Source organism: Malania oleifera, chromosome 6 (assembly GCF_029873635.1).
Source record: "Malania oleifera isolate guangnan ecotype guangnan chromosome 6, ASM2987363v1, whole genome shotgun sequence".
NCBI lineage: Eukaryota > Viridiplantae > Streptophyta > Magnoliopsida > Santalales > Ximeniaceae > Malania > Malania oleifera.
Window position 1 is genome coordinate 21254331 of NC_080422.1, and position 27840 is coordinate 21282170.

Sequence of the window (27840 nt, forward strand, 5' to 3'; positions counted from 1 at the left end):
TATATTAATAATTTTACAACACTTTAAAAAAATTAGAGACATTAAGTTTTTAAAAATTTCAAATCCATAACTTTTTAAACTTCGCAAATAAGATATTACTTGAGAAGGTCATTTGATAAGTTGTAAACAGTTATAAAAACGAACATCAAAAACTAAAAAAACTAGCAATAGGTTTTGCTAGATTTCTAAAATTAAAAAAAAAATTAATTGAACAAATGCTCGCCTTGTTTTTGAATTCAGCAACAACTAAAAATATAATTAAATTAATAAAAATACAAGGAAAATGCATATTTAAAATAATATAATAAAATAAAAATTATTATAATTATTTTACTTTATTATTGTGTTTCAAAAAATCATTATTTAGAACAATCTTATTATATAAGATAATTGAAATAATTAAAGTATTTTTTTAAGATTTGAAAATTTCATGAATACTTTTATTTTATTTATATCTTAAATTTACATGGTTATTTAATTTTAATTTTAATAAAAATTATGTATAAAATGATTGAATAATTTCACAAAAAATTAATTATGAATATGTAAGTATTTAGCCAATTGGTTACTAAAATAATTAAAAACTAATAAAATTTAATTTTCAAATTTTTTTGAAGAAAATTAATGACTAACAACCAAACAAAAAACATGTAACGTAAATTATTTTTAACTGTAAAAAAATATAAAATATAAAATAAGAATAATTCTTATATATCATATTTTAAAAAAATTAAATGTAAAATGCTTTGTACAGCATAATTTTTGCTTTTAAAAAATATATATATATATATATATATATATATATAAATTGGCCGAACTCACGTCCTCCTACTGTTTGCTCAAAGTAGGAACTAAAGAAAGTAGGAACTAAAGAAACGCCGGCTTATAATAATCCGGTCAGAGTTAGGTAGGGCGAAACGGACGGTCGATGATGAGTGAATTAATGGTCCAGATATGATGGTCGCACGATAAGAGATTGGGGTCTGTAACACTGTAACATGGGGCAGTCTGAGATCCCCATGCTCCCATCGAAGATCTCAGAACCCCGGGTTCTGCTGCCCCTTCTCCTTTTAGATTTCTGGACAGAGAAAGTAGAGAGAGGAAGAGGGAGAAGGAGAGAATTATTGATAGAGGCGAGTTTCTGAGAGTTGGGACGAAGAAGAGAGGGATCAGAGAATGTCTCTAACTGGTGTGAAGATGTCTGAAGATGTTTGGTTAACATGCCTCACTCATGCATTGTCTACTGAAAAAGAAGAGATCATGGGGCTTCTTCTCGGAGACATTCAGGTCAAATCTTGTGTTCTTTAATTCATCAGTTATTTTTTGAAATACACTGTCTTTTGTTTGTTTTGGTTGAGGTGCTAATGTTGCTTGTTGTGTTTGAGATATTGAGTGACTGGATTGAAATGTTTGAGTGGTTTTGGCGTAGTGTCGTAGCTTTATACTTTGCTGGAATTGGGGCTTTAAATAGTTGGTTTCAGTTGTTTGGGAATTCTATTTCCAAGCGCATTTTCGAGCACACTTGGATTGAACTTCTAAAATTAAATGAAGTCCATAATTTTCGATTTGTTTCTATTTAAATTACCGCCGGCTTAGTTTTTAATTTTTCATTCTTTCGAAGAATGTGGTTTTGTTGCGTTGATTAGATCAGAAAACTCGCTGCATTTCAGGTTGAAATAGTTTGTAACCATTATGGAACTGGCTTGGTTTTTACCAGTGGGTTCCTGAAATTCTTTTTATGTTTTGCTTTCAATTAGACTCGTTGAATTGGAACCTGGGCACTATGTTTTTTTTTTTTTGAGAAGCCATGATAAATTATGTCCTGCTTTTTCTTTCCTTTTGGATAGCAAAATAAAATTTGCTTAGAGAGAAATGAATTACAAGGTAAAGAGGACAGGGATCCTCATGGTTAAAATGAAAAGGGAATAGAAAGAAAACTGACAACACATCAAGACACCTTGTTCAAAAGACCCTTCTTAAGTCCCTCCCCTTCGAAGTTACTTGAGTTGTAGTAAGGAATCTGTTCTTGTACATGCTATAGAAAAGTAGTATTAGGTGAGCAGGCTTCACAATTCCCCAAACCTTAATCTTGCTTTTGTAGAAATAAAATTTTTTTGGCTTCAATAATATGTGCCCCAGTGAGATCTTCTGCAGAAACATATTTACCAAATTAATGTTTATTACTAATGTTATTTCTAAAAAAAATAAAACAAATATGTTTATTATTTTTTTGCTAGATTCTTACCAAATCAAAATAGGAATGAATTATTGATAAAAACATGTGGCCATTTATAATTTAGAAAAAGTATTTTTAAAATAAAATCAACTCTATATATGGCATTTGATTCCGCTCGTGGAAGCAAAGCTGAAATGGAATTGGAGTCTGGCTCAGTCTATTGGCTGGTTCTGTATATGAGGGTGAAATTGCATTCTAGGCAGAATATTGATTTTCTGTTTAATTTCAGTTTTTTAAGAGAGAATTATGTTTCAAACAAAAACATGATCAACATGGATGCTGTTGCCTATCATCAACATCATTATTATTGTCACCATCGAGCCAATGACTTCATGGTTGGTGAACCCAAGGTCCCTATGAACAAAGATCTAAAACAAACACACATTTTCCAATTTACAAATGTATAAAACCAAATAACGTGTCATCTTTGAACCCTACGAACAATTGCAGATCTCAAAAAATAAATTTAAGTCACCACGGATGCCAAAGATGAGGTAGCCAGCCCCCATTGCAATCCATGCCTCCAACAACAGCGTACATTAGAAATCAAATGCATGTCAAGCCATGCATGATTAGATATTTATTATATATATATATATGTGTGTGTGTGTGTGTGTATACACATATATATCACCATGGACATTAGCACTTACCAACTCCTGCCTCCCATGGCAGTAACACCATAAATTATAAACTCATGTTCATTCTTGTCAAAAAAGACTTGGAATGAACGAGCAACGTAAGCTTATTTTAGTCTTTTAAGCAATAGGTAGGAAAGGAATGGTGATTCTAATACATCATTGTATGTCTCGATTCCCTAAAAATTTTAGATATTTGGGTGAGACAACTATCAGTAAGATGGAATGAATTATTTACAGTATGTGGCAGTATGAGTTTAGTTATATCATAATATACTCATTTAAGTGATTATATCATCTGGGAAAATATATTGATATGTGCTCATAATCATATGGATATAAAACATTATCTTTTATAAGCTTTTATTCCATTTTTCAAATTCATACACAACCAACCCATATTTATCGGCAAAAGTTCCCTAGGATAGGGGAGACTACACGCCCATACATGTAGCGCCCCCTACTCTGATATCATTTATCTAAAAATGGTGGCATGGTGAAAGCAAATAACTGAAAGTAAATAGAGGATGATGAATAAAATAACTAGAAGAATCTAGAAGTGGTGGGAGAAAGATGAGGCCAGAGAAAGAAATAGAAATTGCTGAAGTGTATTCTTGGAATGAAATTGCTTTCATTCGACTCCCATAGTGATTCCATATGTATATCCAAATGCATTAATCAATTCTCACATTGATTCAACTCTGTATATCCGAATGCATTAATCAATTCTCACATTGATTCAACTCTTATCCTGATTCTATTTTCTGCTTTGATTCTATTATTGGCTCAATTTTATTCTAGCAACCAAAAACTATGATATATTTACACACACACACACAAACACCACCATTATTTTTATTTTTTTAAATTTATGATCTAAGAATCTTGCTGAGTGAAAATCTGTTTGTACTTTAATTTCCTTGAGTCCAATAATGAATCATAAATAATTAATGCTTTTATTTTGATATGTTTTACTTGATGGACAAGAATTCAATTAACCATGTGATGGAGGACCTCCAATGGAGAACTTTAGTTGCTTATATTGTAGCATGGAGGGCCATCAGTGGAGAACTTTTGATGCTTACTAGGTGTTTCAAATTTACTATTTTTTTGGGGATAATGGGGAGTTGGGAAGATTATGTGAAACTATAATGATTTTTCAAAATTTAATTTTAAAATTATTTTATTAAATTCAATGTTTTAAAAGCAAAGGCGTAAGCCGAGGCGTTTTAACCCTCAAAAGGCGAGGCGTAAGCCTTTTGAGAATTTGTTTTTGAAGATAAAAATTTGTTAAATAAATTATTTATATTTAAAATAAAATAAAAATTAACAAAATCACAAATATAATGTAAAAAATAAAAGCTAGATGACTTCGCAAAATACTTATTGGCCATTCAAAAATTGCTAACTTAAATACATGACATAAATCATGACAAGAGATAGCTATACCAGTACAAAGTTCAAACTATTTTCATGACGTAAGATACAAGTTCAGTTGTTTTGGAAAGGTTGAGGTTCAAGAGTTTTAGAAATAAGTTCATATTATGACATTCCTTTTGTACAAACATGTAGTTAAAATTTTCTAACAATTCTAGCTTGAGAATCACACACCCATAATGCATAAGCCTCAACTTAAAAGGCGCAAAAGGCGTGATTTTTGTAAAAATGCGTAAGCCTCAGCATGTAATGCGTTAGCCTTTTCGGAATTTGGTATTTTAGATTGAACCTCAAGGCGTTTTAAGCATGCCGTGCCTTGAGGCGAGCCTCTATTGAGCCTTTTAAAACACTGATTAAATTACTTATATACCTATGAATTGTAAATGTTTAATCATAAGATAACTTGTATAATTGAGGGGTATTTAGGGAAAATGATGGAAGGAAATGCAGTTTGAAAACTGCTTCCTCATCGCCTAATCAATAGTATAGTATGGAAATTAATGTTTTATTTAGTTTGGAAAATTTTGGTTATTTTTAAAGTTTAGTTCATTTAGGTTTACTTTGTTCATTTTAGGGTTCTTTTGTAATATTTGTTTTATTTGTAATCTTGAGCATATAATTTATTTTGTTTGTGTATTGTATTAATTAGTTATTTTGAATTCAGATTGTTTCCTGTTTTCTCTCTGTAGCTCGTGCAGCCCTCTTCCTCTTCTCTTTCTCTCCATCTTCTTCATCTTCCTCCTCCTCCTCCTCCTCCTTTTTTCTTCTTCCTTCTTCTTATGTCCTTTTTGTGTTTCTCTCACTGTTCTGTTTCTATTTTCTGTTCTGAAACTTCTGTCTCAAATTTCTGTTGTGTCCTGCTGTTTCTCTCTCTTTATCCCGTCTTCTTCTCCTTGTCTTTCTAATGTTCTCCCTTAGGTTTCTCTTTCTTTCAGTTTTTCTCGCTGTCCTTGATCACTATATATATACATAAAATGTTATTTAGGTGCGTGTGTGCCTCATATGTTATACAATTCAATTTCCCTTCTTTTTTTTTTCGTTGCAATACATTGGATTTTGCTGTCTGAATATGTTGATGGATCGTTATGGTATTTATCAAATTATATTTTACAAACTTGTTATGAAACTAATCATATCTATTGGACTATGAATATTATTTAAGATATTCAGTATATGATCTATAATTTATAAACAAGAAATATATTTGAATTACAGAACCTGTGTATGGTATGGGATGCGTGAGTACATGAACACTGCAGTTGTGTCTTTTGGGCAGAGTTATAGGAGGCAAGAGTGGGAGTGTGAATGGGAGCAGGTGTAGGGTAGCGAGGGAGATGTAGAATTGTTTATAAAGTGCCTGTATACATTATATAACAATGAAAAAAAAGATGTGTTGAACTATAAAATGCAAACTAAGAATATTTTCTATTAGTGAGTTCTAATTCTATCACCCTAAGAAATGATTATAGTTGGTTGAATTGAATGATAAACTCTTCAGTGGTTCATCCATGGTGACCAAAAGCATTTTGAGGTTATAATGATGGGGCAAGGTTCTGTCATGGTTGGAATAGGTTTTGCCTAAGGTTCTACGTACCAAATTGAGGTGAGGCATTACCTAGTGTAGGAGGATCTTGTTACTGAAATTTTTTATTTGTGGGGGTAAATTTTATAACTGAGAAGGAGGTGAAATTAAAATTGTTTTGAGAGTTTAGATTTGTATAAGAATTGATTGCAACGCCTTATCTTTACAGCATTCTTATTTTGTTTATTTACTTCATATCAAAGGACATGTTATTAGAAAGAAAGAATGGCATATAAATAAAAGGAGGTCAAGATATTCTCTAGGGGAAGAAAAAACAACAATGAAAGAAAAGAAAAAACCAAAACGAAGATCACCTATTTAGGAAGCCTCTTTTTAGAGCTCCTCGTTCATAGTTTGTTGAGCTTCTTGAGTTGCTCAGCTTCCTCTTTCTATTCCTCCTTTTCTTAACTTGTCTTTGATGTGTTTAGCACTTTGGGGGTGATTGAAATTTCTAGCCACCCAGTGTGACTGCATCCATCACTTTTGAGTTCTGTGTGGGTAACCTCTCTCTTTTTCTCTTCTTTCCTTCTCTTTCTGTGTGTGCACTCACACATATTCTGCCAAATGAAGCACAGCCATGTTACGACATTCCAACTTCTTGTCAAATCAAAGATATATTGAACTGAATTCACCGTTAGGCAACAAGTGGATCCTTTTTCAGCTTCAATGTCTTCTAATCTCCACTGCACAATTAAGAGTGTACTTCTTGCCATCAATGAACAGCAGAGTTACCCTTGCTAGGAATCAGATACACAAAATTGCACTCTAGTTTAAAATAATGAAGCACTGTAGTACATCCACTTATTTCGTGTTAGTCAAAATCAACAAGGTTTACCACATAATTAGGGAATAAAATCAAGGGAAAGACTTTAAATTTTTTTTTTTTTTTTTTTGTTTATTCATGAACTACTATAGGCATATTGTTTGATAAAAAAATGCCCTTTCTTTCATAAGGGATGGGCTGCCTGGGAGTTTTTATCTATGCTCGACATGAGTCCTTGGAATTTATGTCTCTTTCTACTTACTACTTGATTTAATGTCATAAATGATGTTTGTTTCTTGTAGGTTGGGTTGGGAATCGTCCTTTTCTGCATCTTTTCCTCCTTTTAACTGATTTTCATATCTTCATAATAGAGGGGATTTCTTACTTGTTGGGTTTCTATATATATAATATTTTTGTGAAATTGCACTAAGAGGAATATTGACGAGCTTGCCCACTTGATGGATGATTGGATGCTCTTCATTTTTTTTTTCCTCATCTTAGATATAATGTTAGAATTTTGAAAGTCTTTTATTAGTCCTCTTTGTTACATACTGATACCAATTTACTCAGCTCTTCGAGACAAACCAGACTGACTTAGTCAAAGGATTGCAACCAGAAGTTGTAAATCTAAAATCACTAAGTTGGCCACAGATTTGGGTAACCCCAAGAACAGAAGAAAGGTTAAAAAATCTATTGCCAGAGTTAGTAAGACAGGAAGCAAATAGATTAATAATAACCGAACCACTAAGTGATTATACTTCTAGTAAAATGAGTGTATCTAAGGAAGAAGATATTAATTCGGAAATTCGGTCAAAAGGATCTGGACCATCTGAATTAGGACCATCATGGAGTGGAAGGATAGTTGGTCAAAGGACCATAAGAATCCTTATCTACGCAGAAGAAGAAGCAGACCAGTCCCATGTAGCATATATAGGAACATCCATTCTAAGTGCTAAAATTGAAGAATGGGCAACACTTGTAAACATGCCTATCAGTAAAATAAAATGTACAGCCCTAATAGACGTGGGATGCACATGGTCATGCACAAGGATTAGTTTTCCAGAAGAAAAGTGGGAACCAGCTAATCTTCAAGTTAGGTAACAGTGCACAACTCCAGATTGGAGAAGTGGCAAGAAATGTTAAGACAACTCTAAATGGTAGGGTATTTGAGGAACAAATACTTTGCTTAATTCTAGAGTTACTAGATGATTTTCTCCTAGGAAATTTAATCCTAAAAAATATAAGCCGTTTATGGTATTTTCAAAAGGAATAATTTTAGACAACCATTTTATCCCTACTTCGTCATCTATTAGAAGTGGCAGAAGCCAAATAATGATGGAAAAAGGAGAAAAAAAGGAGATACAAGTTTATCAAGCGAAGCCTGATGAATGGAGAGATTTGGTTGGAGGAGAGATCTTAAGCGTAAATCGAATAGTAGAAGGTAATAGCCAGATAGAAGAAGTCAAGGCTTTACTTTTAGAAAACTTGTCAGAAAATCCACAAGCATTATGGCAGAAGGCCGTGCTTGAGGCAGACATCACTCTTAAGGATCCAAACACAATTATTCGTAGTAAAGGGATTGCTTATCCTAAATTAATGATAGAAGAATTTGAGAAACAAATTCTAGAGTTATTAAAATTAGGACTTATCAGACATAGCCAAAGTTAGCACAGGAGTGCAACTTTTATGGTTATGAATCATGCTGAAAAGGTTAGAGACAAAGCTAGGATGGTCATTGATTATAGGGAATTAAATAAGGCCACCAAGGATGATGACTATAATCTCCCAAATCAAGAATCCCTAAGAAGCAGGATTTGAAGAGAGCAACCAACGGTTTATTCTAAGTTCGATCTTAAGCCAGGATATTGGCAGATTAAGATAAAGGAAGAAGCTATTGGTCTCACTGCCTTCACGACCCTAGTGGGATTATATGAATGGATAGTTATGCCATTCGGATTAAAGAATGCTCCGGGGATTTTCCAAAGAAGAATGGACAAATCATTTTATGGGATGCCACAGTTTGTGGCAATCTATATCGATGATGTCCTTATCTTCAGCTGAAATCTAGAAGAGCATTATAAGCATCTTAAGTAGGTTGTTGAGGTGTTTATAAAGGAAGGAATGGTTCTTTCAGAAAGAAAGACCATATGGGCTAAATCCCAAATTGATTTCCTTGGTTTAAGAATTCAAGGAAGTGGAGAGGAACTCCAACCGCACATAACAAAAAAGCTATTGCAGTTTCCAGATGAACTTGCAGATCGAAAGCAGTGCCAGAGCTTTCTGGGATTTCTAAATTACGCAAGGAGGTTTATCCAGAACCTTGCAAAAAATCATTTCCCATACAGAAAAATGTTTCTAGTAAGAAAATATGGAAATGGGAAAGGGAGGATACTGAAGTAGTCAAAATCCTCAAAAAGGAGATTCAGAATCTACCTAAGTTAGATTACACAGATGGGTCTGAATCAGAAGCTATCCTAGAAACGGATGCGTCCAATATAGCATGGGAATGTGTTTTAAAAATTAGAAAGGATGATAAAACATAATATCTTAGTTGATATTGGAGTGGATGTTTTAGTAATGCAGAATTAAATTATCTTATACATGGGAAAGAACTTCTCGCTGTAGTAAAAGACATTCGTAGTAATGAACTTTTTCTAGGAAAACATTTTATTGTCAGAACTGATAGTTCCTATGTAAAGAATTTCATTGAATTAAGCTTAGACGTTTCACACAAGCTAGAGTAGTTAGATAGAGGAATGAATTGCAATATTATTTTTTTTTTCTGTAGAATACAAAAAAAGGAAAAGAAAATGTTATTGCAGACTGTCTAACAAGATATTTAAATGCTTGCAGGACTAATGGCCAGTAGTAGCAGCTAGCTAAAATGCCCTCTTTGTCAAGAAAGACACAAGACGGCAGAATGCCTAATTGTGAAATTCATGGAAGAAAAGAGGTATTTATCTTCTAACTTGAGAAAAGGAGGAGGAAGAGGTAGGGGAAGAGGCAGTATTTCTCAGAAGAGATTAAGGCTAGTCCCAGTCCACCGAGCTGCAGAAAGCAACAAGTTAGAGAAAGGGAATTCATCAAGAAAAGATGAAAACCCCAAAGACAAAAGTCATATTTAGTGTTTTATTTGTAACTAGTACAGACATTACAATACTCAATGTGCCCAGAACCCTAAAACCAGGTAGGTAAAAGCTGAAGAAGAGGAAGTATTGATTTTAAAATAAAAACAAGATTGTGACTTAACTATCAATGAAGATGACTTAGAGTCCAGTAAGGAAAAGAGAGTAGATCTTGTTCTCGAGGATTTTCTAGGAAGAAATCCAGAGATCTCGAAAGGAAAAAGAAATTTGCTAGTAGGATTACTAGTAAATCCAACAAGCCCAGCAAATGCACTTTTTTCTAACAATATAAAAAGGAGTAAGTGAAATAGTTGAAGTATTCAAGATTATTTCAGATAATTACAAAGAAATTAATAGGGAAAATATGGCTGCCCTCATTCACCAGCAGATTGTTCTAAAGGTTGAAATGGAAATCCAACTTAAAAAGAAAATATTCACAACTAGTGCAATGGGTAGAGTTGAGGAATACCTAGAACTAAAGCAATATTGGATGAGAAGTGGATTATGTATTCCAAAATTGCACATTCCTAGTAGTCTTAGCCTTGAAAATTTTATAGCAGTTCAAAGAGCCCTCAAAATGGGAGATGTTCAATTTTTTGGTTTCAGAGAAACAGGACAAGTCTTTAATTTCTTACCATCATTGGTAAAACATGTATTAAACTTCACCGATCCAGGAAAGTTATGGTGGATAGGATATATTGAACCAATTGAATTAAAGACAGGAAAAGTTCTATTTTGGAACCTATTTCAAGAGGACTAAAAAGAGGGACCGGTTTCAAATTTTAACGAAGAAGCACCAGATTGGGATGATTTCCAAAAGCATAGAAAATTTTATGAATTAGTTCAAAATCTATGGGGGAATTTATCTTCTTGAAGCAAGATCTTCTTTAGATTGTGTGCTATTCGCAAATTATAAAACTTTAATTGCGATTGAGGGAAAATATCTCCAAGTTTTTGAAGAAGCAAGCTTATCAAATTATGCTATCGAAGCAAGAAAAGTGGTAAGCGAGATTAGAAATTGGGAATGTCTCCTCCCATCAACTCAAGCAATGAAAAATGATCTCTAGCTGGTTTTGGTAGAACTTGCTAGAAATGATAACGATGAAGGAGTCATCGAAGCACTAGAAGATCTCTGAAGAAGGTAGAGATTTTTATCAGATGATAGTCCAAGAAGTCATCATATCCCAGGTCACGTAATCGAACTAATTATTGTGGTCATATCAGTCAGCTTTGAGTCTTTGTTTTATTATTTGGCAGAAATCTTACTTTCTTTAAAGAAAAGATGGTGAGTCAACAAAGCATGTGTTGTCCTTTTCTATATTAAAGTAGCTTTATTTAAGTAGGAATCTTTAATTTATGTCGATATCTGTCAGACATCTACTTTTGAGAAAGCAAAATGTGCTTATCCTCTTGTAGCATGTTTGTCTATATAAGGGTTCTCCGACCCTTTGTTCCGGTTGGAAAAATTAATATAAGTTTCTTTCAGTTCAAAGACTCCAAAATATCTCTGTTCTATGAAACATTATTGTGTAGGTTGAAGTTCTATCTTGCCTAAAAGAGCCCAATGGAGGGGTATAAAGTCATTACATAGGCACTGACATAATAGTGGGATTAGCAGATTACCTTCTAGGCTTCTACAGCTACGTAAAGGTTCAGAGAGGATCTAAGAAACATGTATTGATCTTTATTAATTTAGTTTCTTCCTTCCCCTTGCATAATGGTCGTATTAGTCAAGTCTCTTATACTTAAAACCTCGAGAGAATTTGGGCTAAGCTATCCGTTTACTACGAATAATTGTGTCTGGATCCGTAAGAGTGATGTCTGCCTTAGGCATGGCCTTCTGCCATAATGCTTGTGGATTTTCTGACCAGTTTTTTGAAAGTAAAGCCTTGACCTCTTCTATCTGGCTATTTGAGGGCATTTTAACTAGTTGCTACCGCTGGCCATTAGTCTTGCAAGCATTTAAATATCTTGTTAGATAGTCTGCAATAACATTTTCTTTTCCTTTTATGTATTCTACAGAAAAAGAATAATATTGCAGTTCATTCCTCCATCTAACTAATCTAGCCTGCGTGAAATGTCTAAGCTTAATTCCATGAAATTCTTTACATAGGAACTATCAGTTGAACCTTTATGTAGTTGTAGAAGGTAATTTGTTGATCCCATTAATATGCTGGTGCCTATGTAATGCCTCTACACCCCTCCGTTTAGCTCTTTTAGGTAAGATAGAACTTCAACCTATACAATAATGTTTCATAGAACAGAGATATTTTGGAGAGAGTCTTTGAACTAAAAGAAACTTATATTAATTTTTCCTCTCCGAACAAAGGGTCGGAGATCCCTTATATAGACGAGCATGCTACTAGATAATAAGCACATTCTGTTTTCTCAAAAGTAGATGCCTGACAGATATCGACATAAAGTAAAGATTTCTACTTTAATAAAACTACTTTAATAAAGAAGGGGACAACACATGCTTTGTTGACTCACCATCTTTTCTTTAAGGAAAGTAAGATTCCTGCCAGATAATAAAATAAAGACTCAAAGCTGACTGATATGACCACAATAATTAGTTCGATTACGTGGCTTGGGATATGATGACTTCTTGGACTATCATATGATAAAAATCTCTTCCTTCTTCAGAGATCTTCTTGTGCTTTGATGACTCCTTCATCATTATCCTTTTTAGCAAGTTCTACCAAAACCAGTTGAAGATCATTTTTCATTGCTTGAGTTGATGGGAGGTGACATTCCCAATATCTAATCTGGCTTAGCACTTTTCTTGCTTCGATAGCATAATCTGATAAGCTTGTTTCTTCAGAAAGTTGGAGATTTTTTCCCTCAATCAATTAAGGTTTCATAATCTGCGAATAGCACACAATCTAAAGCAGATCTTGCTTCAAGAAGATAAATTCCCCATAGATTTTGAACTTATTCATAAAATTTTCTATGCTTTTGGAAATCATCCCAATCTGGTGCTTCTTCGTTAAAATCTGAAAGCTATCCATCTTTCCAGTTCTCCAATAGGACTAAAAAAAGACTTTCAAAATCGAACAGATATAAGAAGTCAAGGCTTTACTTTCAAAAAACTAGTCAGAAAATCCACAAGCATTATGGCAGAAGGCCATGCCTGAGGCAGACATCACTCTTAAGGATTCTGACACAATTATTCGCAGTAAAGGGACCGCTTATCCTAAATTAATGATAGATGAATTTAAGAAACAAATTCCAGAGTTATTAAAATTAGGACTTATCAGACATAGCCAAAGTCAGCACAGAAGTGCAGCTTTTATGGTTATGAATCATGTTAAAAAGGTTAGAGACAAGGCCAGGATGGTCATTGATTATAGGGAATTAGACCTGGTAAAGCGGATCGGGTCGGTTTGTCCGTGACGGATAAGGCGGATTATCGGGTGAAAAAGTCATAATCCATATTCGACTTGTTTAAGTGGCGGATTAGGCGGTTTCGGGTCGGATAATTCATGGCGGATGGGCGGATAATCCGCCATTCTCAAATATAATTTAATAATTTATTTTTGTCATAATAATTTAAATTGTATATGATAACTTGCAATTAGTTTGTGTATTAACTTTTTTAGTAACTATATGATATCAATCATTCAATCATTTATACTAATTAACAACTTATGATTCATGCAAGTAAAAATGTAAGTAATAAAACATAATAAATTAATCCCAATCCAACTCAAAATAGAAACTCAAACCGTGTGACTCGAGTGAGTCTAAAATCTAAACATTATAACTGTTCTTAAAGTATGTGAGTTTCTTTAAATACAACTATTGTCAAATCATGTGAATCTCCCAAAATAAAACAATCAACAAACAAAAAAAAAATCTCAATCCATCCTTCAAATAACTTCAAAATCATTTGAATGCCTTGAATTAATTGAAATGCTTTCATTTGTGTCAAAGCTTTCATCTTCTTCTCCTCGTGTGCCTCTCATGAAAGAATTCAAAATATAATTTAAGTTATGAATCAAATAACATAAATTGAACTTATTACTTAGCATCTCAAAAGTTACAAGTTATCAAACTGGGAAAAAAATTTTCAAATAATTTATTCAACACTATAAGTTAAAACAACAAACAAACAATAATTTATTGACTACATAATTTTCAAAGATAAATAGAAGTACTAGCTGCACAGCTTGTGCTAGTGTAGTAATATTCAAATAAAGTCAAATAGAGCAAGATGATACACTAGATGAGGTACGACCTGCTCTTTCAGCTTGAGCAATATCTTCAGCAAGTTCTTCCTTATCTACAAAATCTTCAACTGCATTCAAAATTCAAAATATAAATAAATAAATAAATAAATATTGCATAATACATAGTAATTATAATATAATTAAATAAGCATACCTCCTCGACTATACAGCCAATCACGAGTTAAAATGATAGTTTCAGCATTATCAGGCGTAAGAGAACTACGTGACATATTTATCACTTTTCCTCCAATACTAAATGCTGATTCCGATGCAACAGTTGATATTGGAATTGATAAGATATCTCTTGCCATTCGAGAAAGAATTGGATACCTATATTCATGACTCCTCCAAAAGTCCAAAATATCCAATTCTTTATCACAATCTACCATCCTCTCTCTAAAAAACATTTCTAGTTCTGACATTGGAGCTTCTTCATCTTCTTTAGCAAAAGCTTTAAAACCCTAAAAACAAGTATATAACAATAGAAATATAAAAATTCTATAGATGTATAATTAAAGTAAAATAAAATTTGTACTTAAAAAAAAATCTTCTTTTAGTGTCATATCAATTGATGTTGCAATAGGTGTCATATGACCACGATCATGACTAATAGTTGCTTCAAAGGAAGGCATTTTCTTAGAAGTTGAAGGGGAGTGGTGCTTCACATACTCATCAAAAAGTGAATGCATCTCACGCTGGATGTCGTTTACTCGATCTTTCCAAGACATTGGTTGCACTTCTTTTAAACAAAAGGATACAAATTGTATCTTGAAACGAGGATCCAAAATAACAGCCATTGCCAAAATTTTACTATAATCTGACCAATATTTGTCAAATTTCCCTTGCATTTGAGTAGCCATATTCCTTAAAAAGACATCATCACCCAATGCCGCATTAAGTAAAGTTACTTGTACCTTCCATACTCCTTGAAAGTATAAATTTGCAGTTGGATAAGATGTCCCAGAAAAAAGATTTGTCAAGTCATAAAAAACCTTCAAGAAACTAGCAATTTTCTCAATTTCCTTCCATTCATCATCGTTTGGGCAAAACTTGAAATTCTCCTCACTAAACCTGAATTGGCAAATAGCATCTCTATAGTATAAAGCACTTTCAAGCATCATATAAGTAGAATTCCACCTAGTAGGACAATCTTGGCGAAATCCTCTCACACGTGGCACTCTCACCTTTTCACAACATTCATGAAATCTAAACTTTCGGTGTTGTGAATGCTTCACATATTTGACATAATCTCGTATTTTGTCCACAGCGAAATGAGATAATTTTAGGCCATCTTGGACAATGAAATTCAATATGTGAGTGCAATAGCGAACATGAAAAAATTTTCCTTCCCTTACCAAAGCATTTTTCAAGTTCAGATTAGACTTCAAATACTCTACAAAACAATCATTGGATGTAGCATTGTCCAATGTTATGGAAAATAGTTTCTTGTCTATACCCCAATTCACCAATAAGTCTATGACTTTGTTACTAAGTGCTAAACCAGTGTGTGGAGGAGGCATGCTTGAAAAACTCAATACTTTCTTCTGAAGCTTCTAATTTTTATCCACAAATGTGCAGTTAAACAAAAATAGCCATCAGTATTTAACGAAGTCCATAAGTCCGAAGTAAGAGAAATTCTACTAGAATTATTCAATAAAAGCTCACGAATGTGCTCTTTTTCCTTGAAAAAAACCCTCATAACATCAGCTTTTGCAGTATTTCGTGTCACAAATTTTGTCTCTGGATTTAATTCTAAAGCCCATTCATGAATTCCTTCATACTCAACAAAAGAAAATGGCAAATTGTGTCTCACAATTGCCATTGCCAACTTCCTCCGTTGTACAACTTGATCAAGTTTTCGTGTATGCAGAGACAACTTTCCATCACCTTGACTCATTAGCATTTGTTTCAGATCATTATTTTTCTTTCCCATGCATTTTTTTGTATGACAATGTAAGTTTGATGTCCCAGAGTTCTTACTATGGTAGAAATATTTCTTAGGACAATACTTACATTGGGCATATTGTTTATCTCCACTTTCAATCAACTCAAAATCTGTCCAAATACTAGATGTTTTTTTCCTAGCTCTTTTTTACTTGTGGAGTTGTTTCTTTTGTAGGTTCTGTGTTTGATGAATCTGGCAACTGAACTTCTTCTTCACTCATTTCTTCATTTTGATCAATTGAATTCGCTATTGATTGAGACATTTTTTTCCCGAATCCTTGTAATGCACTGCAAAAAATTATGAAATGGGATTAAATGTTTTAGTTGACTCTAAAAATTTTCAGTTAAGAAATAATGCTAAACTTTTAATGAAATTAACCATGCACATGGTACAAAAATTTTTGAACAAAATTACCTTTAGATGTCAAATGTCAATTAATCAAAGTTGGTAAGCTTGCCCTTTCATAAATATATAAATTAAGTTTCTAACAAACTCAAATCTTCGTAGATATATGTCAACTATCCAACAATCAAATTTTTTTTTAAAAAAAAGAAAAGATTAGGCTTTAATAAATCTTTAAAAAAATGTGCCAATTAAATTCCCAAGAATTTATTTTACGTTTGAGACTATGAGTTTCGGGTCTTAGATTTGAATTTGTATAAACTTAGACAAAAATTTTGTAACATTGTTGTATTTATATACATATAATGCCCAACATGTAACATTGTTGTATTCAATTGCTTGGGAATTTAATGTATATACATGTAACATTAATTTATATACATGTAACATTGTCTTTTATACATATACAACATTTTGTATAAACTTAGACAAATTCCCAACAATGTTGTATTTTGTCACAAAATATAATGCAAAATTGTATTCAATTTCTTACAAATCAACACAAATTCAAATTCAAGCCTAGAAATATATGGTCCCAAAAACTGATATCTAAAATTATATTCACTTATTCAAGTATTCAACCCTTGGGGTTTATTATTAATGCATATCAAGCAACTGAGCAAGATATTAATCTTTAGTACCTGCAAGCCGAAAGGGGACGACTGGGCAAGGCCTGCAAGTGCAAACTGCAAAGGAAGACTCGGGCCTGGGCGAGGGGCAGGGCCGACGCCGAGTGGCCGCTGGCGAGAGACGAAGATGACTGGGCGTCGGTGAGGCCGCGAGTGCGAGGGAATGGTGGCTCTAGATCTGGTCTACACTGCTCGTGGAAATGGGATGTGGCTCCGTCCTGCGTAGCTGGAAATGGAAAGGATGAAAATGAAACCCTAATCAGGTGAGGTTTGAGACTTGAGAGTTGAGAGGGGCGAGGCCGCGAGGGGGGCAGGGGCTGGCAGGGCTGCTTGTGGCAGTGTGGTGTGGGCCGTGTGGCTGGCAGGGCTCCGTGCGTGTCTGGTGAGCATGGGCTGGGTCGTGGGCATGGGCTGCTGGGCTTGAGCCTTGAGGCTTTTATGGGTTAATAATAAGTTATGAAATTTTAAACGGATTGGCGGATATCCGCCAGATAAACCGACCCGACCTGCTAAGGAGGCGGATATGAAAATTAAAAACCATATTCGACTCATTTAGCAAGCGATTGATGATAAGTCGGTTAAAACGGATCGGATGCGGGTCGGATTAACGGATTTTTATCCATTTTGCCAGGTCTATAGGGAATTAAATAAGGCCACCAAGGATGATGGCTATAATCTCTAAAATCAAGAATCCCTGAGAAACAAGATTTGAATAGAGCAACCAATGGTTTATTATAAGTTCGATCTTAAGTCAGGATATTGGCAGATTAAGATCAAAGAAGAAGCTATTGGTCTCACTGCCTTCACGACCCTAGTAGGATTATACGAATGGATAGTTATGCCATTCGGATTAAAGAATGCTCTGGGGATTTTCCAAGGAAGAATGGACAAATCATTTTATGGGATGCCATAGTTTGTCGCAATCTATATCGATGATGTCCTTGTCTTCAGCCGAAATCTAGAAGAGCATTATAAGCATCATAAGCAAGTTGTTGAGGTGTTTATAAAGGAAGGAATGGTTCTTTCAGAAAGAAAGACCATATGGGCTAAATCCCAAATTGATTTCCTTGGTTTAAGAATTCAAGGAAGTGGAGAGGAACTCCAACCGCACATAGCAGAAAAGCTATTGCAATTTCTAGATGAACTTGCAGATCGAAAGCAGTGCCAGAGCTTTCTGGGATTTCTAAATTACGCAAGGAGGTTTATCCAGAACCTTGTAGAAAAATCATTTCCCATACAGAAAAATGTTTCTAGTAAGAAAATATGGAAATGGGAAAAAGAGGATACTGAAGTAGTCCAAATCGTCAAAAAGGAGATTCATAATCTACCTAAGTTAGATTGCCGAAATGGGTCTAAATCAGAAGTTATCCTAGAAACGGATCCTTCCAATATAGCATGGGGATGTGTTTTAAAAATTAGAAAGGATGATAAAACAGAATATCTTAGTAGATATTGGAGTGGATGTTTTAGTAATGCAGAACTAAATTATCTTATACACGGGAAAGAACTTCTCGCTGTAGTTAAAAGGCATTCGTAGTAATGAACTTTTTCTAGGAAAACATTTTATTGTCAGAACTGATAGTTCCTATGTAAAGAATTTCATGGGAATTAAGCTTAGACGTTTCATGCAGGCTAGATTAGTTAGATGGAGGAATGAATTGCAATATTATTCTTTTTCTGTAGAATACATAAAAGGAAAAGAAAATGTTATTGCAGACTGTCTAATAAGATATTTAAATGCTTGCAAGACTAATGGCCAGCAATAGCAGCCAGTTAAAATGCCCTCTTTGTCAAGAAGGACACAAGCTGGCAGAATGCCCGATTGTGAAATTCATGGAAGAAAAGAGGTATTTATCTTTTAACTTCTAAAAAGGAGGAAGAGGTAGGGGAAGAAGCAATATTTCTCAGAAGAGAGAAAGGCCAGTCCTAGTCCACCGAGTTGTAGAAAGCAGCAAGATAGAGAAAGGGAATTCATCAAGAAAAGATGAAAACCCCAAAGACAAAAGTCATATTCAGTGTTTTATTTGTAACCAATACGAACATTACAACACTCAATGTGCCCAGAACCCTAAAACCTGGAAGGTAAAAGCTAAAGGGGAAGAAGTATTGGCTTTGAAAGAAAAACAAGAATATGACTTAACTATCAATGAAGATGACTCAGAATCCAGTAAGGAAAAGGGATTAGATCTTGTTCTTGAAGATTTTCCGGGAAGACCTCTAGAGATCTCGAAAGGAAAAAAAAAATTTGCTAAAAGGATTACACTAGTAAATGTAGCAAGCCCAGCAAATGCACTTTTTTCAAATAGTATAAAAAAGGGTAATTGAAATAGTTGAAGAATTAAAGACTATTTCAGATAATTGCAAAGAAATTAACAAGGAAAATATGGCTGCCCTCATTCACCAGCAGATTGTTCTAAAGGTTGAAATGGAAATCCAACTTAAAAAGAAAATATTCACAACCAGAGCAATGGGTAGAGTTGAGGAATACCCATAACTAAAGCAATATTGGATGAGAAGTGGATTATGTATTCCAAAATTGCACATTCCTAGCAGTCTTAGCCCTGAAAATTTAATAGCAGTTTAGAGAGCCCTCAGAATGGGAGATGTCCAATTTTTTGGTTTCATAAAAACAGGACTAGTCTTTAATTTCTTACCATCATTGGTAAAACATATGTTAAACTTCACCAATCCAGGAAAATTATGGTGGACAGGTTACATTGAACCAATTGAGTTAAAGATAGGAAAAATTCTATTTTTGAACCTATTTCTAGAGGACTAGAAAGAGGGACCGGTTTCAGATTTTAATGTAGAAGCACCAGATTGGGATGATTTCCAAAAGCATAGAAAATTTTATGAATTAGTTCAAAATCTATGGGGAATTTATCTTCTTGAAGCAAGATCTGCTTTAGATTGTGTGCTATTCGGAGATTATGAAACTTTAATTGCAATTGAGGGAAAATATCTCCAACTTTCTGAAGAAGCAAGCTTATTAGATTATGCTATCGAAGCAAGAAAAGTGGTAAGCGAGATAAAAAATTGGGAATGTCACCTCCCGTAAACTCAAGCAATGAATAATGATCTCCAGCTGGTTTTGGCAGAACTTGTTCGAAAGGATAACGATGAAGTCATCAAAGCACTAGAAGATCTTTGAAGAAGGAAGAGATACCTTAGACCCAATAGGGTCAGAAAGGATGTTAAGGAATCTTTCAAGAATAGATATGGAAGATATCCTAAGTGCTCTTACTCCGAGAGTGTATGATACTTCTGTATCTCTCTCGTGTCTTTGTTTTATCGCTTGAGCTGCCAATCCTAGCCAACTACCTGGTAGCTTTTGCACAAAAACTTCTTTGGCATAGGCTTGATCTTGAGGCCCTAATTGATAATACCAATGCTGAAACTCACAAAGGTATTCTTCGAAATAGCACAAATCACAAATTTGAATCCCTCTCGTCATCTCTCTCTCTCTCTCTCTCTCTCTCTCTCTCTCTCTTTTCAATGTTTTAATTATTTTTGTTTTATTTTAATTTGGTGGGGACGGTAATTTGAAGGCAAAAGTTATGTACCTGGCCTCCAACTAGATGCAATATGATGACAATTTGTTTCTTCACTGCCAAATGGCTACAAAGATATATTGTTTTTTGTTTTTTGTTTTTTTTTGGTTATTTATTTATTTATTTTTAATTTCGTTTGTTTTGTTTTGTTTTGTTTTTTGGTTTTGCGGCTTAAGGTTCTGATGCGTTTAGGGCAATTTCTTTAAATGATTTGCAAGGGTTGGAGGGACGTTCTTATGTAGTGTTCTTTTCATTGAAGGACACTCCTTTTTTTGTAAGTCCCTATTTTGTTTCTTAATAATTTCTTTTTCTAAGAAAAATTGCCCATTCTTGAATTTGGGATCCACGATCTTCTTCTAGGCTTCCAAATTCGAATATACAGATGTACCCCTGCTAGCATCGGCATGACCAGGGAAAACTAGTGAGGTAAAGTGATACATTTTCTTGAAGCTGCCTGAGACATGATATGTTTTTTATTAGGATCATTTAGATAAATGTGAACTTAGGAAATGTTCCTTTTCCTACAAAACAAATAATTTTCTCTGTTGCATAGAGCAAAATTAGCCCTGTTTGGATTTGAGCAGAAAGGATTTGTCTTTTATTGTAATGCTGAATTTCTAAGATGTTTGGGCTATCAGCACTCAAAAAATGGGGGTGTGACTGCACTAATTTGGGGAGCATCACCTCAGAAGCGATCTGATCGGCGGAAGGATCGAGTAGAAACCAATCCCGAGCAATTGGCAGCTGCATCAGCTCAAGCTGAGATATCCTTACATATTTTATAATTTATTTAATTCTTCCAGTATGCTATTTAGACTGAAAATTTTCATTTTCTTCAATCTTCTTGAGGCATCCTTGTCTTAAGTTATTAAAAGAATTGATGGTGTCAACAGGTGATGTTTAAGTGATAATTGTTCATGATACTTGTAACTTGCCATGAAATTTAGTGGTATCTCTGATGCTAAAATAGGAAAGAAGTTTCATCTATCAAACCAGATGCTTATTTTTTTGGAGTTGTGCAAGCATTTTCCAGCTACTAGAAAAGGAAGAAAGAGTTTAAATTTAAGAGGATAGACTTATTTAGTGTTGTGACATGATTTTTGGCTTAGTTTTCTTTGCCTGGTCAATAAATCAAGTGTTGATATTTATTCATTTCAAATATGACGCTTCTAATATGAACTACATATTTCATGCTGAGGGATTTCTGGATTAGTGTCCCATTATGCTGATTTTTCCATTTGTACTGAGATGGTTAATCAATATCTTTTCCAACTGAAGACTTTTGAGTTTTATATCAGCATACATCAAGCCCTCCCCAGATTCTCAATATGCTGTGGGAGCTTTGTGCACCGAGTGTTGCATTTTGTGGTCTATGCATCTATCCCCATGATCTCATTGTTGAGCATGTGATGGGGACGTTGCTTAAACCTCCTGTCAAATATCTTCAATTATGTATCTTTTGATAACAACTTTAATGATTACTGGTGCTTGCATATCACTATGCATTTGCTTGTGGTACGAGCCAGAAATTTCTGGATTATTGTTGACTTTGTGCAATTAACTACATAGCACAGAATGACCTTGGCAATGGGAAGAACGACTAGAGTGATTGGGTGGTACCATTCGCATCCTCATATTACGATTCTTCCTTCCCATGTTGGTAAGTTTGACCAAAAACTGTTTGATTGATTTATTTCATTCATAAAGTTCTATGTGAACAAATTATCAATTCTGATTTTGACCTTTTGCAGATGTGCGGACTCAGGCAATGTATCAACTTCTTGATTCTGGGTTTATTGGGCTGATATTTTCTTGTTTCAGTGAAGATGCACACAAGGTCTATGTTAAATTCATGCCATTCAGTAAATAAAAGGATCCGAGCTAAATTAAATTATTGGATGTTTCAGGTTGGAAGAATCCAAGTTATTGCATTCCAATCATTGGATGGAAGACAGAACTATATGTTGAGACCTGTTTCATTATCCCCTGTAAACAGAAGTTCCATTATAGATGTTGAATCATCTTGGAGTTCTGCTGAGAACACATCAAGCAGGCCTGCAAGGGCAGAGTGTGTGGAACTAGATACTGGTGATACTGGTGATTCAAGAACAGCTGTTGGAATCAACAAGGTATAACTACTGATTCTTGCATTTGAATAATATTGCGGAAATAGTCGAGATGGCTATGAAAACAACTGGAAGTGTGTAAGACGGGAGATTTTCTGGATAATTAAGAATTACAAATATTTATTGTTGTGTTCACAAACCTGCAGTTGGTCCTTAGAACATTGCGTCTGTGGGTCAGATTTTTTTTTTTTTTTTCCCGAAGGATGTGAGATGTGGTTGGTTCACAATACTATTGGTGTTTGTGTTTTTTTTTTTTCTCCTTTAGTCATTTATAGGATATTATAGTTTTCTTAATTCTTTTATGAAAAATCATACCATATTTTAATTAAAAAAATGAAGAGCATGGGCTTTGAGAGGATGCCTTGTTATCTTGGGTACACAGTAGGTCCAATGCTTTGTCTCATGATTACATTTCTTTCTTCTTGAATGCTTCTGTCAGTAGTGGTGCTGCCTTATTTTTGTGGCATGGAACATATTATCCTGGTAAATGGTTAATGGAATTGGTGGGTTCAACAACAGTGGCTACTTGGTAATGATTAAGGGACATAATTATGTCTTCCATAAGCATGGCTGTTTATTCATCCACCGAGCACGATCTTAAAAAAATTAAAAGTTCATATGTTTAAAGAAACTTATCTGGGTATATGATGCAATTTATTGCTTTGCTGGAGCTTTCCAAAATTATTGCATGGAAAGTTTTATCTGCTTCAGTAGATGATATTGGGGACAAAGTCATGTAGAAAAGTATTGGTAGATTACTAAGTGCCAACTATAATATAGGTTATTGATCCTTTTAAAATTTCAATATATGCTCTACTTGTTTATTCCTTTTTGCAAATGTCATTTGCAGATTAAATCTTATGCAAAGTAATCTCTGTGCTACTCTGTCCCCTGCATTTAATTAATACTTAATTATTAAAATAAATTCTACTTTTGTGTAGGTTGGCAAGAAAAATAACATCAGGAATAAACTTTTTGAATATATTTTGCATTTGATTGTTTTAACATTTAAGATACAATTTGACTGCACACACAATTTGGCTCCTTCTAGTGAGAAATCTTTACCAAGTTTAGGTACCCGCTCAAATATCACCACATCAACGCCAACAATTAAATTCTGATCCACCATCTGATGAATCACACATATAGTTGATCAAATGTGGAAAAGGTTAAACCATCTCATTCATATAGTAGATCAAATGGCTAAAACTCACCCTATTAGATTGTTTTATGCACTGTTCTGGATGGGCATTAGATGATCATATTGTTTTTATGCACAGTTCTAGGTGAGCACTAGATGGTGGATTTTGAACCCTTCTATATTTTCTTTCCCTTCAGTTTGTATATTTATATGACATGATTTGCATGTGCGCTTGAACTTGTAGAGCATTTTTTTTTTCTCAGGGAGCTAAATATTAGAGTTATTACAATCATTTAAACAGATGGTATTTTTCTTATTTGTGTTTACTTGTTAGGATGGGCTATCTTTATTTTGTATCTTTTCTGAATATGTAACTACATATGATTGACTAGGGTGAGGGAAGATCTTCAGAGTTGGGGGATTTCTTTGCTAATGCCGATGCCAACTATTTAGGGAGAGAGAGGCCGGGAGCAAATTACTATAATGACAACCTAGAAAGAGCCATTGTTGATGTAGACCCTATGGATATGTCAGAAAGCATGCAAGAAGCCATGCACCGTTCAAATTTGGAAATAAGGTATGCATGAGTGTATTTGTTCACTTACTGTCTTTCATTTCTTAAACTGCTGGTCGTGGTCACTTTTTAGCTTCTCATTGCTTATTTAAACTACTTGTATTAAGGTATTCATGATTATGTATTTGATCACTTAATGTCTTCCAGTCCTTAAATTGCAGGTCTTGGTCACTTCTGAGCTTCTCATTGCTTATTTAAACTACTTGTTTTGCCCCTTTATTTTTTGTTTGCCATGTTTTTGTTTTTCATTGCAAACTAGACATTTATTCCAGATTCATGGGGTAGAATATCTTTAATGAGAAACTGCCTTCCTTTTCCAATGAAGGAATAAGAGACGGACAAGTTCAAATTTATCAAGCGAATATTGGTTTTCTGTGGCCTTCTGTCTGTCCATATGCATTACATCCCATGTCATATTACATCAACAAATGTTGCTCAAATTTTTTTTTTCTTTATATGTTTTAGTTATTATCTTTGTTGTTTTATTTCTTCCAGGTAGTTCTTGTTCCTGAGCATTTTTAGCAGAACTCTTAAACTTGCACCTCAATGCCTGTTTCTGTTGGTTAAACGTTCAAACGGATACTTTACTTGGTTTAACCCATGTCTCAGCAATGAAGTTTGCCTGAACTTTTTATGGCCTCTTGCACTTTTTCTTTGTGTTAGGTTGTAAATGAATTCTTGGAATTGAGTAAAATTCCCCAAATTTCGGTTAGGATTTTGATATTTGAACATGCAGTTATGCTGGCCACGAATTTTTGATTAAGTTTTTGTTGTTTGACTTCTGGATGTTTAGTTTGCAAACTAAATTTTAACCATTATGTATTTTGTGATTTTATTTTTGAGAGGCATTTTGGCTGATACTTCAGAGAGCTGTGTTGGCATCTATATATTTTGTATTTTTCATGAACCATTCTTAAACTGAGGCAAAATTTAAAATGGGAGTATGGAGGTTTGTGGTTTTGATATTTTCCTAGAGGGTTAGATATTCTCTTTGTTTTTGCCTTTTCCATTTACCCATGGCATTCCCTTTTTACATTTTTTTTTTTCTCACCTTGTCTTTTCTAGACTAATCTTTTTTAATATAGTCGTCATACGTCCTTAATCAATTATATCTTATGCGTGGTTTGATTGAGTATGCAATTCTGAACATTAAATTCTCTGTCTCTCCGACTGGCAGTGGTGCAGAGTATACAAGGAAGGAAATTCCTCTTCATGTGTTGCCAACCTCATCTTTTGTCAACCTTGATTCTCCTCTAACTTCTTTTATGGATTTACAACGTGTACTTTATGAAGAGGAACGAGAAGCATATAACCAAGCCATCTTACAAAATATGAGGTGTTCAAATTTTGTCATTTTCTATGTGGTCTTCCATTTTTTTTTTCAAATAATATAAATATTATTTCTTTCTTTCTTCTTATTTGCTGCATTTTTACTTAGGGAGGGGAAAGTGCATCCACTTACTTACATTCATCACACATCAACATATCAGGCTTCCATGTGCAAGTTAATGGAGTATTGGTTAGAATCAATGCCTATGTCTTACCTGTTTGTGTTTGCTTTCTTCCTTTGCCCCTTTGATTCACTGCCTTTGAATCATCTGCAGCTTAAGTCCTGCCATAAATGTTCTGCAAGACCGTTTGAAAGAGAATGAAACTCAGGCAAGTAATGAACAACACTTCTGTTTTTAAAGTCCAAAAGTGGTATACAAACAACTAGACCTTATACGGATTGAATGGTAGTTGAGTATATAATGTTTGCTTGAAACCTTGATTTTGAAATCTCAAAACTTATTGCTCCGACTGTTCCCTATAGTTAGAGTAAAGAATATTTTCTCCCAATTCTAATGTTGTTCAGAATTGTTTTAGACCAAGTGCTTGTATACTTTGTGTTCTGGTATAAATTCTTAGGGCTTTCTCCTTTGTTTTTGTTTTTTGTTTTGATTTTGTTTTTCGTTGTTTTTAAATTTAACTTTAAAAGGCACACTTGATGAGCTTGTGCCAAAATACTGACTGTTGATTTTCACCATATCATGTTTTTAATCCCTTGGGGCCATAAACAGTCAATGCTGATATGACATCCTTATGAGAGTTACTGGTATGTGACTTTCTTTGAAATCTAATTTCCGTTTAAAAGCTGTTTTGCTTTTGTGGAAACAGTTAACCCTGCTAGCTGATGAAGCCAGGATTCTGGAGGCTGAGGCGGTCCGAGGGAGTGACTTAAGCTCTGCATCTCCACGTAAAATTTCATCTCCCAGCCTCCGAGGCAGTGCTTCTTTTGGTCATAATAGGGACATGCATAATTCGGCAGAACCTATTAATTTGAGGAGCACTGGTAGTCGGAGCAGAAAAGGTTCCTAGTTAAATCCTCCATCATTTTGAAGAACTGGGTAAGCATTTTATCTAGCTGTGATACCCCTGCTATCCTCATTTGCTCCTTTTCTTCTCCCTCTTTTTGTTTTTGGGTTTTGTTGTAACTTGGAGATCTTGGGGCGATTTTCAGGATGTATGATACCAAAAAATTACAAGTTTTATACTGATTGTAAAGAATGATCAAGTTCAGTTATTATATACAAGTTTATCAGATGTCTGATTTTGGAACTTCTCATGGTCATCTCAAAGTTAAAGTTTTCACATAATTCTGTGTATCTGAGAAAAATGGACTGATTCAGTTATGTTGATCTTCATATGGAATAATAGCTCTTAAAACTTGACAAAATTTTGATAGATAATCTGACTTGTTGTCATGACTCTAAATTGTTAATATCATGTTTATTATTAAAATGAAATGCTTGAGTGCCATTGCTGATCCACACTGCGAGATTTGCAGTGCTATAAAATTATATCTCAATTATATGCACGAGCATGAAATTAGTATAAAAATTATCATTTTCAATTTTTGGGCACTATGCAAGGTACATCCTCAACAACTTTCTCCACATTTTTTTCCTTTCAGAAAAGATAGGAGAATTTTATTAGCACAAGGTTATACAACAAAATTGAGGAGGCTAGGGGAGATCCTCAGCCTTTTAGGTTGCGGCAAGAGCCTTCTACATCAAAGATGTTATTCTGAATATGTATATATATATATTTACAATAGAAATAGGTGTCTTTAAAAGCCTTGGAGTTCACTATTCTCCATATATGGTAAATAGTTGCTTACTTAAGAAGCCATACGACTGTTGAGTGTGGTGGTTTTAGAATTGCTGGCACCAAAAAGAGGTCAGATCAGAGGCCATGGGGAGGTTTTAGGATCGTTGGTACCAAACGAAGTCAGATCAGAGGCCAAGGGGATGGCCTTCTGTTATGGAAATGGGAGAAGGAGCTGGTATTGGTTGTGGGAAAAAGGTTAGCTGAAAATAAGGTGTTTTAGTTTTTTGGTCGTGCTATGGCTGTTACGAAGGAGACATGTGTTAGGGGCTTGGATGTTCTGCTTTGAAAGCTTGTTTAGTGTTAGATGGTCTG

The 27840-nt window shown here is 34.3% G+C and overlaps 1 protein-coding gene across 2 annotated transcripts; it reads left to right on the forward strand.

Moving 5' to 3' along the window:
* Positions 1-982: 982 nt before the first annotated feature.
* On the forward strand, positions 983-26976 carry LOC131157178 (uncharacterized). Of its 2 annotated transcripts, XM_058111139.1 has the most exons (11): positions 20706-20811; positions 20898-20963; positions 21176-21301; positions 22110-22197; positions 22289-22374; positions 22445-22666; positions 24197-24381; positions 25556-25714; positions 25817-25897; positions 25983-26037; positions 26536-26976. In XM_058111139.1, exons 4-11 carry the CDS (start codon positions 22113-22115, stop codon positions 26734-26736), a joined length of 1074 nt encoding a protein of 357 aa, XP_057967122.1. In that variant the 5' UTR covers positions 20706-20811; positions 20898-20963; positions 21176-21301; positions 22110-22112; the 3' UTR covers positions 26737-26976. The 2 variants fall into 2 exon arrangements, with proteins under 2 accessions (XP_057967121.1, XP_057967122.1); XM_058111138.1 differs by lacking the exons at positions 20706-20811; positions 20898-20963 and adding an exon at positions 983-1287.
* Positions 26977-27840: the final 864 nt, after the last annotated feature.

What these genes read in the sequence shown, in the direction of transcription:
- LOC131157178 (XM_058111138.1), top strand. Translation starts at nt 1,177, where the DNA reads ATGTCTCTAACTGGTGTGAAGATGTCTGAAGATGTTTGGTTAACATGC. An exon ending in TCAGTGAAGATGCACACAAG is followed by an intron (nt 22,375 to 22,444) that starts GTCTATGTTAAA and finishes TGGATGTTTCAG; the next exon opens with GTTGGAAGAATCCAAGTTAT. An exon ending in GCCATCTTACAAAATATGAG is followed by an intron (nt 25,715 to 25,816) that starts GTGTTCAAATTT and finishes ATTTTTACTTAG; the next exon opens with GGAGGGGAAAGTGCATCCAC.